At 51.3% G+C, this 15,208-nt stretch overlaps 1 protein-coding gene across 2 annotated transcripts in view; it reads left to right on the top strand.

Annotated features, from left to right (window-relative positions):
- The window catches only part of TRPM4 (transient receptor potential cation channel subfamily M member 4), a 48,655-nt gene extending 43,921 nt beyond the window's left edge, over window positions 1-4,734 (top strand). For both annotated transcript variants that reach the window (XM_064381057.1, XM_064381058.1), the window contains 5 exons: window positions 3,086-3,282; window positions 3,571-3,703; window positions 3,919-3,991; window positions 4,077-4,182; window positions 4,405-4,734. In XM_064381057.1, coding sequence (XP_064237127.1) covers window positions 3,086-3,282; window positions 3,571-3,703; window positions 3,919-3,991; window positions 4,077-4,182; window positions 4,405-4,409 — 514 coding nt within the window. In that variant the 3' untranslated portion in view covers window positions 4,410-4,734. The remainder of the gene's footprint in view (window positions 1-3,085; window positions 3,283-3,570; window positions 3,704-3,918; window positions 3,992-4,076; window positions 4,183-4,404) is intronic.
- The last annotated feature ends 10,474 nt before the right edge of the window (window positions 4,735-15,208 follow it).

Below are 15,208 nucleotides of genomic sequence, written 5' to 3'. Positions count from 1 at the left end.
TCTGTCACCAGGCTGGAGTGCAGTGGCGCAATCTCGGCTTACTGCAGCTTCCACCTCCCAGGTTCAAGCGATTCTCCTGTCTTAGCCTCCCGAGTAGCTGTGACTATAGGCACACGCCACCACACCCAGCTAATTTTATGTATTTTTAGTAGAGATGGGGTTTCACCATCTCAGCCAGGATGGTCTCGATCTCCTGACTTTGTGGTCTGCCAGCCTCGGCTTCCCAAAGTCCTATTATAGGCATGAGCCACCACACCCGGCCCGCTGTAGGAATTTTCACAGGGATTGTGTTGAATCTGTAGATTGTTTCAGGTAGTACTGATATTTCATGTAGGTGTTCTTTTTTTCTTTTTTTTTTGAGACGGAGTTTCGCTCTTGTTACTCAGGCTGGAGTGCAATGGCGCGATCTCGGCTCACCGCAACCTCCGCCTCCTGGGTTCAGGCAATTCTCCTGCCTCAGCCTCCTGAGTAGCTGGGATTACAGGCACGCGCCACCATGCCCAGCTAATTTTTGTATTTTTAGTAGAGATGGGGTTTCACCTTGTTGACCAGGATGGTCTCGATCTCTTGACCTCGTGATCCACCTGCCTTGGCCTCCCAAAGTGCTGGGATTACAGGCATGAGCCACCGCGCCCGGCCTGTAGGTGTTCTTTTTAATGCTTTTCCAGCATTATTTGGTAGTTTTCAGGGTACGAGTCTTTCACCCTTTGGGTTAACTTTATTCCTAGGTGCTTTCCCTTTAGCTGCTGTTGTAAGTGGAATTGCTTTCTTAACCTCCTTTTCAAATTGTTCATTGCAGTGTGTAGAAATAAAACTGAGTTTTGTGTGATCTTGGACTCTGCAGCTTTGCTGCATCTGTAGCTCTAGAAGCTTTCTTGTGATTCTGTGGCATTTCCTATATATAGGATCATGTCATCTGTGAATAGATATTTTCACTTCTTCCTTTCCAATTTGGATGCCTCTAATGTTTTTTTCTGTTTAATTGTTCTAACCAGAACTTCCAGTACAATGTTGAATAGCAGTGGTAAAAGTGGATGTCTTTGTCTTTTTCCTGATTTTAGGCAGAAAGCTCTCAGTTTTTCACCATTGGGTATGATGTTAGCTGTGGGTTTTTCAGAAGTACCTTTTCTCATATTGAGGAAGTTTCTTTCTATTCCTAGTTTATGATTTTTAAAAATTATGATGACTGGGCATGGTGGCTTATGCCTGTAATCCCAATACTTTAGGAAGCCAGAGAGGGAGGATTGCTTGAGGCCAGGGATTCAAGATTGACCTGGGCAACATAGTGAGATCCCATCTCAATTAAAAAAAAAAAAAATTGGCCGGGCAAGGTGGCTCACACCTTTAATCCTAGCACTTTGAGAGACCGAGGTGGGTGGATCAAAAGGTCAGGAGTTCTAGACCAGCCTCACCAACATGGTGATACGCCATCTCTACTAAAAATACAAAAAAAATTAGCCGGGTGTGGTAGCGCATGCCTGTAATCCCAGCTACTCAAGAGGCTGAGGCAGGAGCCCAGGAGGTCAAGGCTGTGGCTTCAGTGAGCCATGATTGCACCACTGCCGTGATTGTGCCAGCAACAGAGTGAAATCTTAAAGAAAAAAAAATCAGTGCAGTGTATTACATTGATTTTTGTATGTATTTATCCTTTCCTAGGATAAATCCCACTTGGTCATGGTGGTCATGGTGTAAAATCCTTGTAATATGCTCCTGAATTGGATTTGCTAGTATTTTTTCAGGATGTTTACATATATATTCGTAATTACTGGTGTCTGTACTTTTCTTGTGATACACTTATCTGGCTTTGGTATAATGGCAATGCTGGCCTCATAGAATGAATTAGGAGATGTTCTCTCCTTTACATCTTTTGGACAAATTTGAGAAACATCAATGTTATTATAATCCTCTTTAAATGTTTGATAGAATTCATCAGCACAGCCATCCAATTTTGGGCATTTCTTTATTGAAAGGTTTTTGATTCAATCTCTTATAATATGTCTATTGAGATTTCTATATTTTCTTTTTTCTTTTTTTTTTTTTGAGACAGAGTTTCGCTCTTGTTACCCAGGCTGGAGTGCAATGATGCGATCTCGGCTCACTGCAACCTCCGCCTCCTGGGTTCAAGCAATTCTCCTGCCTCAGCCTCTCGAGTAGCTGGGACTACAGGCATGCGCCACCATGCCCAGCTAATTTTTGTATTTTTTTAGTAGAGACAGGGTTTCACCTTGTTGACCAGGATGGTCTCGATCTCTTGACCTCGTGATCCACCCGCCTCGGCCTCCCGAAGTGCTGGGATTATAGGCGTGAGCCACCGTGCCCGGCCTCTATTTTTTCTTGAGTCAGCTTAGGTAATTTGTGTGTTCCTAGGAATTTGTCCATTTCATGTACCTAGTTTGTTGACATATAATTGTTGATAGTATTCTCTTACAGTCCTTTTTGTTTCTGTAAGGTCAGTAGTGATGTCTCCATTTTCATTTCTGATGTTAGTTATTTGTGTCCAGGCTAACTTTTGAGCCCAACTCTAACCTGACTTCAACTTCCACCTTAAGCCATGACACCATCCCCAACTTGACCTCTGATATCTGACCCTTGGCCCTTCTAAACTGACTGTGTGTGTGTGCGTGTGTGTGTGTGTGTGTGTGTGTGTGTGTGTGTGTGTGTTTTCTGTCTCCCAGGCCGGAGTGCAGTGGCTTGATGTTGGCTCACTGCAACCTTCACCTCCTGGGTTCAAGTGATTATCCTGCCTCAGCCTCCCCAGTAGCCGGGATTACAGGCACCCACCACCACACCCGGCTAATTTTTGTATTTTTAGTAGAGACGGGGTTTCACTATCTTGGCCAGGCTGGTCTTGAACTCTTGACCTCAGGTAATCCACCCACCTCAGTCTCCCAAAGTGCTAGGATTACAGGCGTGAGCCACATTGCCCTGCCCTAATCTGACTTCTCATCGCATCCTGTAACCTCTGACTTTAGTGATCTTGACTTCTGTCTGCTGCCATGGACTTTGAACAATTATGACCTGGCATCCAACCTTGCCCTCGGCAGGGCTCTGACCTGAAGTGACCTTTGACCTCTCACCTCTGCAGCTACACGTTCGGCAAAGTACAGGGCAACAGCGACCTCTACTGGAAGTCGCAACGCTACCGCCTCATCCGGGAATTCCACTCTCGGCCTGCGCTGGCCCCGCCCCTTATCATCATTTCCCACTCGCGCCTCCTGCTCAGGAAATTGTGCCGGCGCTCCCGGAGCTCCCTGCCGCCCTCCTCGGTCATCGGGGATTTCCGTGAGAACAGAGCTTGGCTTAAAAAGGAGAAATAGAAGGGACCGGGAGCCTGGAAGCCGAGGGGATGGGGGCATGCCCCTAATTACTAGTGGGCGTGGCATGGGTAGTGAGGGGCGGGGTTAAGCAGCACGGGCGGTGCTTAAGTACTGAGGGGTGGGGCTTACGGGTGAGGAGCGGGGCCTGTTCTCGAAACACCTGGGGCCGGGTCTGGGAGAGAGTGCTCTGATGAGGCGGCTGGGCTTGGGAAGGGGCATGGCCTGAGCCCTCTGACTCCGTCCGCCCCTGCAGGAGTCTCCTTTTCTCCGGAAGCCGAGCGGAAGCTGCTGACTTGGGAATCGGTGCAAAAGGAGAACTTCCTGCTGGCACGCGCTCGGGACAAGCGGGACAGCGACTCCGAGCGTCTGAAGCGCACGTCGCAGAAGTGAGGGGAGGGCCTGGCCAGGGGCGGGGCTTCTGGCCTTGGGGGTATCCCGACTTCCGCCGAGCTGAGGAAAGGGGTGGGGCTTACACGGAGCCAGGCAATAGGGCGGAGCCTGGGGGCAGGGTGCTGGGAGGGAGGAAAGAGGCTGGAAGCAGGCGGAGCTCCGGGCGTGGGTGGGCTGTGGGTGCCCCCAGTAAGAGGCCCTCCCTTCTCAGGGTGGACAGTGCGCTGAAACAGCTGGGACACATCCGCGAGTACGAACAGCGCCTGAAAGTGCTGGAGCGGGAGGTTAGGACTTGGGGCCTGGCTGGGGGACTGGCGGAGGTTGGGCAGGGGTTCGGTCTCCTGCTCTGACATCCCTCCCGCTCCCCAGGTCCAGCACTGTAGCCGCGTCCTGGGGTGGGTGGCCGAGGCCCTGAGCCGCTCGGCCTTGCTGCCCCCAGGAGGGCCTCCACCCCCAGATCTGCCTGGGCCCAAAGGTCAGTGTGTAGGATGAGCCTGTGCATCTCCAGCCTCTGTTCCTGTATTTTTGCGTGTTTTTCTCTCTCGGTGCCTTTCCAGTGGCCCTGGGTCACTCTCTTGGTTTCCTTTGGGCATTTTGTCCTCCTGTCTTCGTGTTTCTTCTTTTTTTGCCAGTCTCCCAGTTTTTCTCTCCCCGCTTCCCCGCCAATCTCCTGTTCTCTCTTCTGTCTTCCCCCTAGACTGAGCCTTGCTGGCGGACTTCAAGGAGAAGCCCGCTCTAGGGTTTTGCTCCTAGAGTAAGGCTCATCTGGGCCTCGGCCCCCGCACCTGGTGGCCTTGTCCTTGAGGTGAGCCCCGCGCCCATCTGGGCCGCTGTTGGGACCACCTTTGGGACTGTCATCCGTACCAACCACAGCATGCGCCTCCCAGAACCAGCCGAAGCCTGGGAGGAGGAAGTCATGGAGCCCCGGCTGTAGTCCAGACAGGCTGGAGGGTCCTTGGGGTAACAGGGACCACAGACCCCACTCACAGATTCCTCACACTGGGGAAATAAAGCCATTTGAGAGGAATCGTGTCCGGAGGCTTGATTCTTGGGGGAACTGGTGGGTGTCTAGATCCTTCCAGGATGGGGGCTGGAGCTGGGGTGGTGGGTTTGGGGTTCTTGGTGGGTTTGCTGCTGATATTTTGGAGTCCCTTTCCTTCTCTCAGGCCTAGTGTTTCTGCCTGACTGAGACCCAGCACCTTCTGTCTGCATGGTTCTGGCGGCTGTCACTTCTGTAGGACAAGACCCCATGTGTACCCCCTCCTACCCAGTTTCAACTTTCCAGTGGAAAAATAACTCAGTGATCATAAGTGAATTATCTCCTGGAGAGGGGCCGGGCGGGTGTTGTGTACATCTGCTTTGGCAATAGGGAAATGGGTGACGCAAATTTGGATAAATGCATACGTGTCTTTAAAAAGTCTAATTCGTGGGAAATTGCAGGCCAGGCGCACACAGGGGTGAGGCAAATAGGCATGATTATACATGCAGTTTAACTAAATAACCCGTAACAAGCTAAACAGCTAATGACAAGGCTGAACTGACAGCAATTATTAGTTAAATAGCAAGAAAGCCACCAACAACCAACACACCCAAAACTCAAACCCAAAATATCCTTCCTCCCAATTGGAGGAGAGCCAAGTATCTGTCACTGTGGGTGCAGAGTAGCTCTGAAATATTGCCAAGTGTGGTGCCGCGACCGAGACTTCTCTGGAAGATGCTGTGTTAGCTCTCACCAGCCCAAGTAGCAATAAAGTAATACTCACCTTAATGAGGATGGCACAGCAGCAACTTCCTCCCTCCCTTCCTCCTTTCTTCCTCCCTCCCTCCCTCCCTCTTTCCTCCCTCCCTCCCTACTTCCTTCCTCCCTCCATCCCTCCCTTCTTCTTTCCTTCCTTGCTTCCTCCTTCCTCCCTCCCTCCTCCCTCCCTCCCTCCCTCCTCCCTCCCTCCCTCCTTCCTTCCTCCCTCCATCCCTCCGTTCTTCCTTGCTTCCTCCCTCCTTCCTCCCTCCCTCGCTCCCTCCTTCCTCCTCTCTCCCTTCCTCCCTTCTGTAAGGCTGATGGCCCCACAGGGTCGTGGGGTGTCCCTTATGCTGTGCTGAGGCGCAGGATCCGAGAAATAAAGAGACAGGACACAGAAGTACAAGGAAAATGCAGCTGGGCTCGAGGGGCCACGCCACCTATGAGCGGATCAGGCAAGGCCCTGAATGGCCAGAAGCGTGAGTATTTATTGTGTATAGGTTAGGGGGCAGGGCAGTGAGTGAAATCATCTTTAAGGATAGTGATAGGGTCGTACGCAATTAAACAAGGGGTCCACCCCCATTAGGTCACTTAGGCCAAGAGGTGGACAGTGAGCAGCAAGGGGCCCGTTCCCATGAAGGCAAGGGCTGTGTGCAGTAAGGGGTCCACCCCCATTAGGTCACCGAGGCTTGAAGGAGGGCCGTGCGCAGTGAAGAGGGTGCAGTGTGCAATACTTCTTTCTATGGGCAAACTACTTCTAAGAGGATTTAGGGGGGGATGCTTTAAGTCTCACGGTAGTGACAGAGCTGTCAAGGTTACTGCCACCTGCTGGCAGCTTCCAATGAGTTCTATGGGAAGATGCTTTTCGAGCAGCACAGTAGCAAGAGCTGATAAAGTTCACAGTCACCAAGGTGGATTGCCGGTCTGAGGGCAGCCTTCCACAAGAAAGTGGCTGAGTTGGAGTCTGGGCACAGTGGCTTACGCCTATAAAACAGGACTTTGGGAGGACAGGCGGGTGGATCACCTGAGGCCAGGAGTTCGAGACCAGCCTGGCCAACATGGCAAATCCCCGTTTCTACTAAAAGTGCAAAAATTAGCCGGGTGTGGTGGTGGGCACCTGTAGTCCTAGGTACTCGGGAAGCTGAGGCACGAGAATCACTTGAACCCGGGCGGTGGAGGTTGCAGTGAGCTGAGATCTCACCACTGCACTCCAGCCTGGGCGACAGAGCCAGACTCTGTTTCAAAAAATAATAACAATAAAAAATCGAAAGTGGCCGAGTTGGAACAGAAATCTGGGTAATCTAGAGAGCCTCTGTAATGCAGGACTTTATATTTGAAAATGTCAACTGCAGTGCCGCCACAGGAACTCACTCAGTCCACGTGCGAGTGTGAGCTTTTGTCTCTCAGCTGCAAATCCGCCCTGGTCTCAGCTCTGTGATGCTGGGGCGGAGCCTCTGCAAGCCACGTTTTTGCTTTGCCAGCTGGGTTGCTGTAAGGCCCGGCCTAAAGAGGGCGCTAGACGGAGACCGGCGATTGGAGGAGGAAGCAGGGATTTGCTCTGCCCACTTGCTCCAGGCTTCGGAGCGAGCGTTGCCCCAGAACAATGCTCTGATTGCAGTAGTAGCTTCCAGGTTTTAAGTTTTATTTTTTTGGCACTTCCATAACCTGTTTCTTTTTCTATTTTTTGAGACCGGGTGTCACTCTGTCGCCCAGGTTGGAGTGCGGTGGTGCCATCTTGGGCTCACTGCAGCCTCGATCTCCCAGGCTCAAGCCATCCTCCCGCCTCAGCCTCCAGAATAGCTGGGTCCACAGATGCGTGACACTACACCCAGCTAATTTTTTCTTTTTAAATTGTTTTGTAGAGACATGTTGCCTAGGCTGGTCTCAAACTCCTGGGCTCAAGCGATCCTTGCGCTTCGGCCTCCCAAAGTGCTGGGATTACAGGCGTGAGCCACCGCACCTGACGCCATAACCAGTCCTGTCACACCAGCGCCACCCAGGTAGCCCCTGCTTCTGCTCTGGGTTTTGGTTCTGCAGGGCGGCTGCTTGAACATTTTAGGTTCTGATAACTCTATTCTCAGTCCTGGAGTGAAAGCTGTAGGCTGCAGTTGCTATTTTTATACGGTGCAGTTACTATTTCTGAGCTGTTTCTTCTCGTTCCTTTCACGGTTTTTTGAGACCTGTTTAGTGTATCTGAGACCTGCGTATTAGTTCATCTCTGTTGAAATATCTGTATAACAGGAAAGCTCCAGGTCAAGTGTGTAGAAATCCGACATGAGTCATCAGGATGGAGAATTTGCACAAATTCCACACGTAAACTGATTTGGAGACCAGAAGTTCCTTAGCTGAAGAGGAGGCTGGTTCTCTTGAGGAATTACCCTAAAATAACCGCTGCAAGTTTGTATTTTGCATATTCCCTTCAAATGGACCTTGTCTCCATCTCTGCAGTAACTGTGTATTGGGGAAAGGAAAATACTCAGACCTTTTGGGGATTAGCAGACGCTGGACCGGGCTGTTTATTCATTTTTGAGATGCAGGCTTACTCTGTTGCCCAAGCTGGAGTGCAGTGGTGTGATCACAGCTCACTGCAGCCTGGCTCAAGTGATCCTCCTGCCTCAGCCTCCCAAGTAGCTGGGATCACAGGTGCATGCCACCATGCCCATCTAATCTTTAAAAACATCTTAGGCCAGGTGCAGTGGCTCACGCCTGTAATCCTAGCACTTTGGGAGGCTGAGGCAGGTGGATCACTGCAGCCTCCACCTCCTGGGCTCAAATGATCCTACCTTTTTAACCTCCCAAGCCCAAGTAGCTGGGACCACAGGCATGCACCACCACAACCAGCTAATTTTTTTTGTTTGTTTTTTTGAGACAGAGTTTTGCTAGTCACCCAGGCTGAGGGCAGTGGTGCAGTCTCAGGCTCACTGCAACCTCCACCTCCCGGGTTCAAGCAATTCTCCTGCCTCAGCCTCCTGAGTAGCTGGGATTGCAAGCACCCGCCACCATGCCCAGCTAATTTTTGTAGTTTTAGTAGAGATGGGGTTTCGCCATGTTGGCCCGGCTGGTTTGAACTCGTGACCTCAGGTGATCCACCTGTCTCAGCCTCCCACGGTGCTGGGATTACAGGTGTGAGCCACCACCCCCACCCAGCTAATTTTTAAATGTTTTGTGGAGACAGGGTCTAGCCACATTGTCCCCTGTTGTCTCAAACTCCTGGGCTCAAGCAATCTTCCTGCCTCAGCCTCCCACGGTGTTGGGACTACAGGTGTGAGCTACCACACCTGGCCTCCTAATACCAATTTGTAAAGATCTCCAGAAGCAGGCCGGGCGCTGTGGCTCACGCCTATAATCCCAGCACTTTGGGAGGCTGAGGTGGGCGGATCGCCTGAGGTCAGGGGTTCAAACCAGCCTGGTCAACCAGCGGCACCACGTTCCGGAATGACCTTTGGAGCCACCAGACTCCCAGGCCCCCAGCCCTGGCCACTGCCATCTTCATCTTCTTCACGTCTTCCTTCGCCACCCCCCCTCACCTTTTTTTTTTTTTTTTTTTTTTGAGGCAAGGTCTCGGTCTGTCACCCAGGCTAAAGTCCAGTGGCATGATCATGGCTCACTGTATCCCTGAACTCCTGGGTTCAAGCGATTCTCCCACCTCAGCCTCCTGAGTACTTGGGACTACAGTTGCATGCCACCACGCCCAGGTAAGTTTTAAATTTTTTTTTTAGTAGAGACGGGATCTCACTCTGTTGCCCAGGCTGGTCTCAAACTCCTGAGCTCAAGCCGTCCTCCTGTCTTGGCCTCCCGAGTAGCTGGGATTACAGGTGCACACCACCATACCTGGCTAAGTTTTAATTTTTTTTTTTTAATAGAGATGGGGTTTCACTATGTTGCTCAGGCTGGTCTCGAACTCCTGGGCTCAAGTGATTCTCCAGCGCTGGCCTCCTAAAGTGCTGGGATTACAGGTGTGGCTCACTGCGCCCGGCCTTACGTGGTCTTTGGAAGAAATGGCTTTTGGGTAATGGCTTGCACTGTGGTGGTGTATCAGTTGCGGTCCAATCGCAGCTAACGAAGGGCAGGTGAGTGGTGAATGCAGACAGCGCCCACCTGCCCCTAGTTAGCTGTGATTGGGATAACAAAGACCCTGATATCCCAATCATCATCATGAGGACTATCTGGGCTGCAGCTTAAAGGGACATTCCATAGCTTAAAAAAGACAAACTGCTGGCCCTGCCACCTCCAACTACAAAGGTGTCACAGCAGCTGATAAGTCTGTTTGGATCGTGAAGACGGCACATCCCACGTGTGGAAATTTCACGAGCGCTGCTGTAGCAAGTGACCTGACAGATGGCCGCATTTGAGTGGGAGCCTCTTTAGCAAGAGCTTTTTAAAATCAAGCTCCACCCAGGAGCTCTTTATCTTCTTCAGAACCCACAGGATTACAGGTGTCTGGACCAGCCCCGTGGGACCCTGGAGTCTGGGAGAACGAATGCCAAGGCGCAGATGCTCACGCTGCCTGCTGGGTGGTGAGTAATACAGTCCTTTGTCTCCGGGACAGGAGTCTTGTGTCTTCTGGCAACATTTGTGAAACAGTAATGGGCTAGCTGGTTTCCTTTTTTTTTTTTTGAGACGGAGTTTCACCCTTCTTGCCCAGGCTGGAGTTCAATGGCGTGATCTCAGCTCACCACAACCTCCACCTCCCAGGTTCAAATGATTCTCCTGCCTCAGTCTCCTGAGTAGCTGGGATTGCAGGCATGCGCCACCACACCCAGCCCAGGCTAGTTTATAAGTAGGACAGACTGAAAGCTCAGACCTGGTGGCGCTGGTGAAGAGAATGGATGGGAAGTCGACAAGGGCGTGGCTTTCTGGAGTCGGAAGGACAGGGCCTCCACGGGTCTGGTTGAAGAATATGAGAAGAATCCCATCCGGTAGGTAATTCTCTCATCCACATAGAGGAGGATGGCCAGAAATAGGGGCCCCCGCTGTCCAACCTGTTAATGAGGTTCCGTGGCCAAAGATAGGATCAAACCGGTGGGCAAACGGTACCCACCTGCACCGGGGTTGTTTCTGCTCTTCTCCAGGCAGGAAATGTGATTGTGACAATGAGCCACCACGGCCCAGGGGCCCAGCCACAAGGCAGCATGGCCGTGGCCGCGGGGTCAGAGGGTCCCTGAAACTGACATGACAGCAGCAGCCAGGACCTTGTTACTTGCTTCTTTGTTCTGAGACAGGGTCTTGCTCTGTTACCTGGGTTGGAGTGCAGTGGTGTGAACATGGTTCACTGGAGTCTCAAACTTCCAGGGCCAAGGGGTCCTCCCCGCTCAGCCTCCTGAGTATTTGGGACCACAGGTATGCACCACTACACCCAGCTACTTTAATTTTTGTTTATTTTTGAGATGGAGTTTCGCTCTTGTTGCCCAGGCTGGAGTGCAATGGTATAATCTCCACTCACAGCAACCTCTGCCTCCCAGGTTCAAGCAGTTCTCCTGCCTCAGCCTCCCGAGTAATGGGGACTACAGGTGTGCACCACCACGCCCGGCTAATTTTGTATTTTTAGTAGGGACGGGGTTTCTCCATGTTGGTCAGGCTGGTCTTGAACTCCTGACCTCAAGATTTCAGCCCACCTCGGCCTCCCAAAGTACTGGGACTTCAGGCATGAGCCACTGCACCCAACCAACAATGAATTTTTTCCCCCTGCCTCTGCTGTCCCCCTAGGCCACCCCCCAGCCCCAAGTTGCTCCAGGGCTGAGGCCGTAGCCCTGACCCATAGACTTCCCGTAGACTTCCTGGTCTAAGCGCCTGAATTGAATGAATCAGGCTTCCGGTGGGAAGGGAAGCTGAAGTGATATAGTTGGGTGTGGCACTTTGGGCCAATTCAATGTCCTGTTACATGGTTTCCACGACCGAGCGGGTGTCGTTGGTACTGATGTCTTCCAATGCCCGAACTAGGAACACCCCATAAATATCAGTGGATTCTACTGGTCAGGGCCTTTTGCATGCGCCTTCCTCTTCCCCTCCACCAGAAACAATGAGGAATCCTGGGAGAAAATAAAACACTGCTTTCATGACTAAATGGCTGCTCCAGTCCTCTGGGAAGCTCTTTCCAGTGCCACAGTGCCACCTGCCTGACATGGTCTCCAAGTACACCCCTTTTAAGAAAGGGCAGCTGGGCTGGGTGCAGTGGCTCACCCTGGAGGCGGGCAGATCGCTTGAGTCCAGGAGTTCAAGACCAGCCTGGGCAACATAGTAAAACCCCATTTCCTTCTTTCTTTTTTTTTTTTTGAGACATAGTTACACTCTTGTTGCCCAGGCTGGAGTGTAATGGTGTGATCTCAGCTCACTGCAACATCCACCTCCCGAGTTCAAGCGATTCTCCTGCCTCAGCCTCCCGAGTAGCTGGGATTACAGGTGTGTATCACCACACCTGGCTAATTTTGTATTTTTAGTAGAGATGGGGTTTCTCCGTGTTGCTCAGGCTGGTCTTGAACTCCCGACCTTAGGTGATCCGCCCACCTCGGCCTCCCAAAGCACTGGGATTACAGGCATGAGCCACTGTGCCCAGCCCTCTGTTTTAATAAATAATAAAAAGAAAGGGCTGCTGTGAATTGCTATTAAGCTCTCCTTGAAAGGAAACACCTGGCCTGTGGAAGCCTTTGACTCCCGGCCTCACACCCTCATTCTCAGGTAGGCCAACTGGAACCTCACTAGTGGTGAGATTGGAAATGGCCAAGGAGCACACCTAGTCTGGTGCTCAGGCCATCTACGTGGTTTTTTGTTTTGTTTTGTTTTGTTTTGTTTTTAAGACAGAATCTTGCTCTGTCACCCAGGCTGGAGTGCAATGGCATGATCTCTGCTCACTGCAACGTCTGCCTCCCAGGTTCAAGTGATTCTCCTGCCTCAGCCTCCCGAGTAGCAGGGATTATAGGCACCCACCACCACCCCTGGCTAATTTATGTGTGTATATATGTGTGTGTGTGTGTGTGTGTGTATATATATATATATATATTTTAGTACAGAAGGGGTTTTACCATGTCAGCCAGGCTGGTCTTGAACTCCTGACCTCAGGTGATCCACCTGCCTCGGCCTCCCAAAGTGCTGGTATTACAGGCGTGAACCACCGCGCCCGGCAGGTCATCTAAGTTTTACACACAAAAGCCGCAGCTAACCCTCTTTCTTTGGTTTTCTGTTTTGAGACGGTCTTGCTGTGTCGCCCAGGCCAGAGTGCAGTGGTGCGATTGTGGCTCGCTGCAGCCTGGAACTCCTGGGCTCAAGCGATCCTCCTGCCTCAGCCTCCCAAAGTGCTGGAATTACAGGTGTGAGCCACCGCACACAGCAGCAGCTACCCCATTTGGAGAAAACTCTCCTCCATTCCCCTGCCCAAGGCAATTTTTCTGGCTCAGTGGGGCCCCCAGTTTACCAAGGGTTCCTTTAAACGGAAGGGCGCGTTCCACTCTGTTAAACCTAAAGGTGTCCACTAGGGAGCAGCAACCACCTAAACCCACTATCAACTCCAGAAGTCATTGATTGCTGTTGAGTTGATATTTAAGGTATTCGATGGATTTTGCAATTTCCTCACTGTCTGCGGGTGTCTGATACTATTGATTGTTGGATCATCTTCCTCAAGAATCGGCTCAAAAAGGTTTCTGGTTTCTCTTTCCACCTCTTCCTGATCCACACGCTTTATTTTTTTATTTTATTTATGTTTTGAGACAGATGCTATGTCACCCAGGCTGGAGTGCAGTGGCGTAATCGTAGCTCACTGCAACCTCCGCCTCCCGGTTCAAGCTATTCTCCTGCCTCAGTCTCCCGAGTAGCTGGGATTACAGGCACCTGCCACCACACCCAGCTCATTTTTGTGTTTTTAGTAGAGATGGGGTTTCACTATGTTGGCCAGGATGGTTTTGATCTCCTGGCCTCAGGTGATCCACCTGCCTCAGCCTCCCAAAGTGCTAGGATTACAGGCGTGAGCCACTGCGCCCGGCCCCAGTTTTTTTAATTTTTAAATTTGTTTTTGGTATTTTAGCAGACTAGTCTGAACTTCTCTGGGCTGCTTGTAATGGATAATACAGTAGCCTTAGACTATAACCCGGCTGTCCAAAATAAGACGTGCTGGTCCTCTGGGACCAGTTTTTACCTTTTTTTTTTTTTTTTTTTTGAGAAGGGGTTTCGCTCTTGTTGCACAGACTGGAGTGCAATGGCGCAATCTCTGCTCATTGAACCTCTACCTCCCAAGTTCAAGTGATTCTCCTGCCTCAGCCTCCCAAGTAGCTGTGATTACAGGTATCTGCCACCACACCAGGCTAATTTTGTATTTTCAGTAGAGACAGGGTTTTTCAATGTTGGTCAGGCTGGTCTCGAACTCCTGACCTTGTGGTCAGGATTACAGGTGTGAGCTCCTGCGCCCGGTCTGAAGTGATTGTATTCCAGCCTGTCAGTCAGATGAAGCAGAGTGGCTGTCAGAGTGGCAGGGTCATATGAAAACCTGCCAGAAGCTAAGATGGTGCGGGTCTGGGGTGGGTACTGTTGGGAGACTCCTCCACAGTTGTCTCATGTGCCTACATGTTGTGTGGGGTGTGCATGGCTGCAAGGCCCTGGTCACTGTTTCTTCAGGGCTGTTGATGCAGCTGGCAGCCTCACACAGAGGCTTGCTTGTTGACTGCCATAAAGCGGAGGGTTCCCCAAGCTCAGTGCTCCTCTGCTGTAATACAACCCTCTGTACGTGCAGGCATCCACCTGGGCCCTGGGATTGCCCTTACAGAGTTTGGAGAGAAAGGGGAACCAATGAAAACATGCTGTGTTTATGCTGCTGGCTGTACTGGGAGGAATGCGGTCATTTGTCTCTGACTTGGGAGGCTCATGTCTTCTGCCAAGACAGACAGACAGCACAGAGACAGACAGACAGCACAGAGACAGACAGACAGACAGAGATAGACAGCACAGAGACAGACAGACAGACAGCACAGAGACAGAGACAGACAGAGACAGACAGCACAGAGACAGAGAGACAGAGAAACAGAGAGACAGAGACAGACAGAGGCAGAGACACAGACAGAGACAGACAGAGACAGAGACAGACAGAGATAGACACAGGGACAGAGACAGAGACAGCACAGAGACAGAGACAGACAGAGACAGACAGCACAGAGAGACAGAGACAGATAGCACAGAGAGACAGAGACAGCATAGAGAGACAGACAGACAGAGGCAGACAGAGGCAGACAGAGGCAGACAGAGGCAGACACAGAAAGAGGCAGACACAGAAAGAGGCAGACAGACAGCATAGAGACAGCACAGAGACAGACAGAGACAGCACAGAGATAGAGACAGCACAGAGACAGACAGAGACAGAGATAGCACAGAGAGACAGAGAAGAGACAGAGAAGAGACAGACAGAGACAGACAGACAGCACAGAGAGACAGAGACAGACAGCACAGAGAGACAGAGACAGACAGAGGCAGACAGAGACAGAGACAGACAGACAGAGGCAGACAGAGACAGAGATAGACAGACAGGCAGACAGAGACAGAGGCAGACAGAGACAGACAGCACAGAGAGACAGAGACAGAGAAGAAGACAGAGACAGAGGCAGAGAGACAGACAGACAGAGACAGAGACAGCACAGAGAGACAGAAGAGACAGACAGAGACAGACAGAGGCAGACAGACAGCACAGACAGCACAGAGACAGAGACAGAGACAGCACAGAGAGACAGAAGAGACAGACAGAGACAGACAGAGTCAGAGGCAGACAGACAGCACAGAGACAGCACAG

Source organism: Aotus nancymaae, unplaced genomic scaffold, assembly GCF_030222135.1.
Source record: "Aotus nancymaae isolate 86718 unplaced genomic scaffold, 86718_ANA_hifiasm-v0.15.2.pri h1tg000028l, whole genome shotgun sequence".
Classification (NCBI taxonomy): domain Eukaryota; kingdom Metazoa; phylum Chordata; class Mammalia; order Primates; family Aotidae; genus Aotus; species Aotus nancymaae.
Note: the sequence above shows the minus strand (reverse complement) of the source record. Positions and strands in the feature narration are given on the sequence as shown.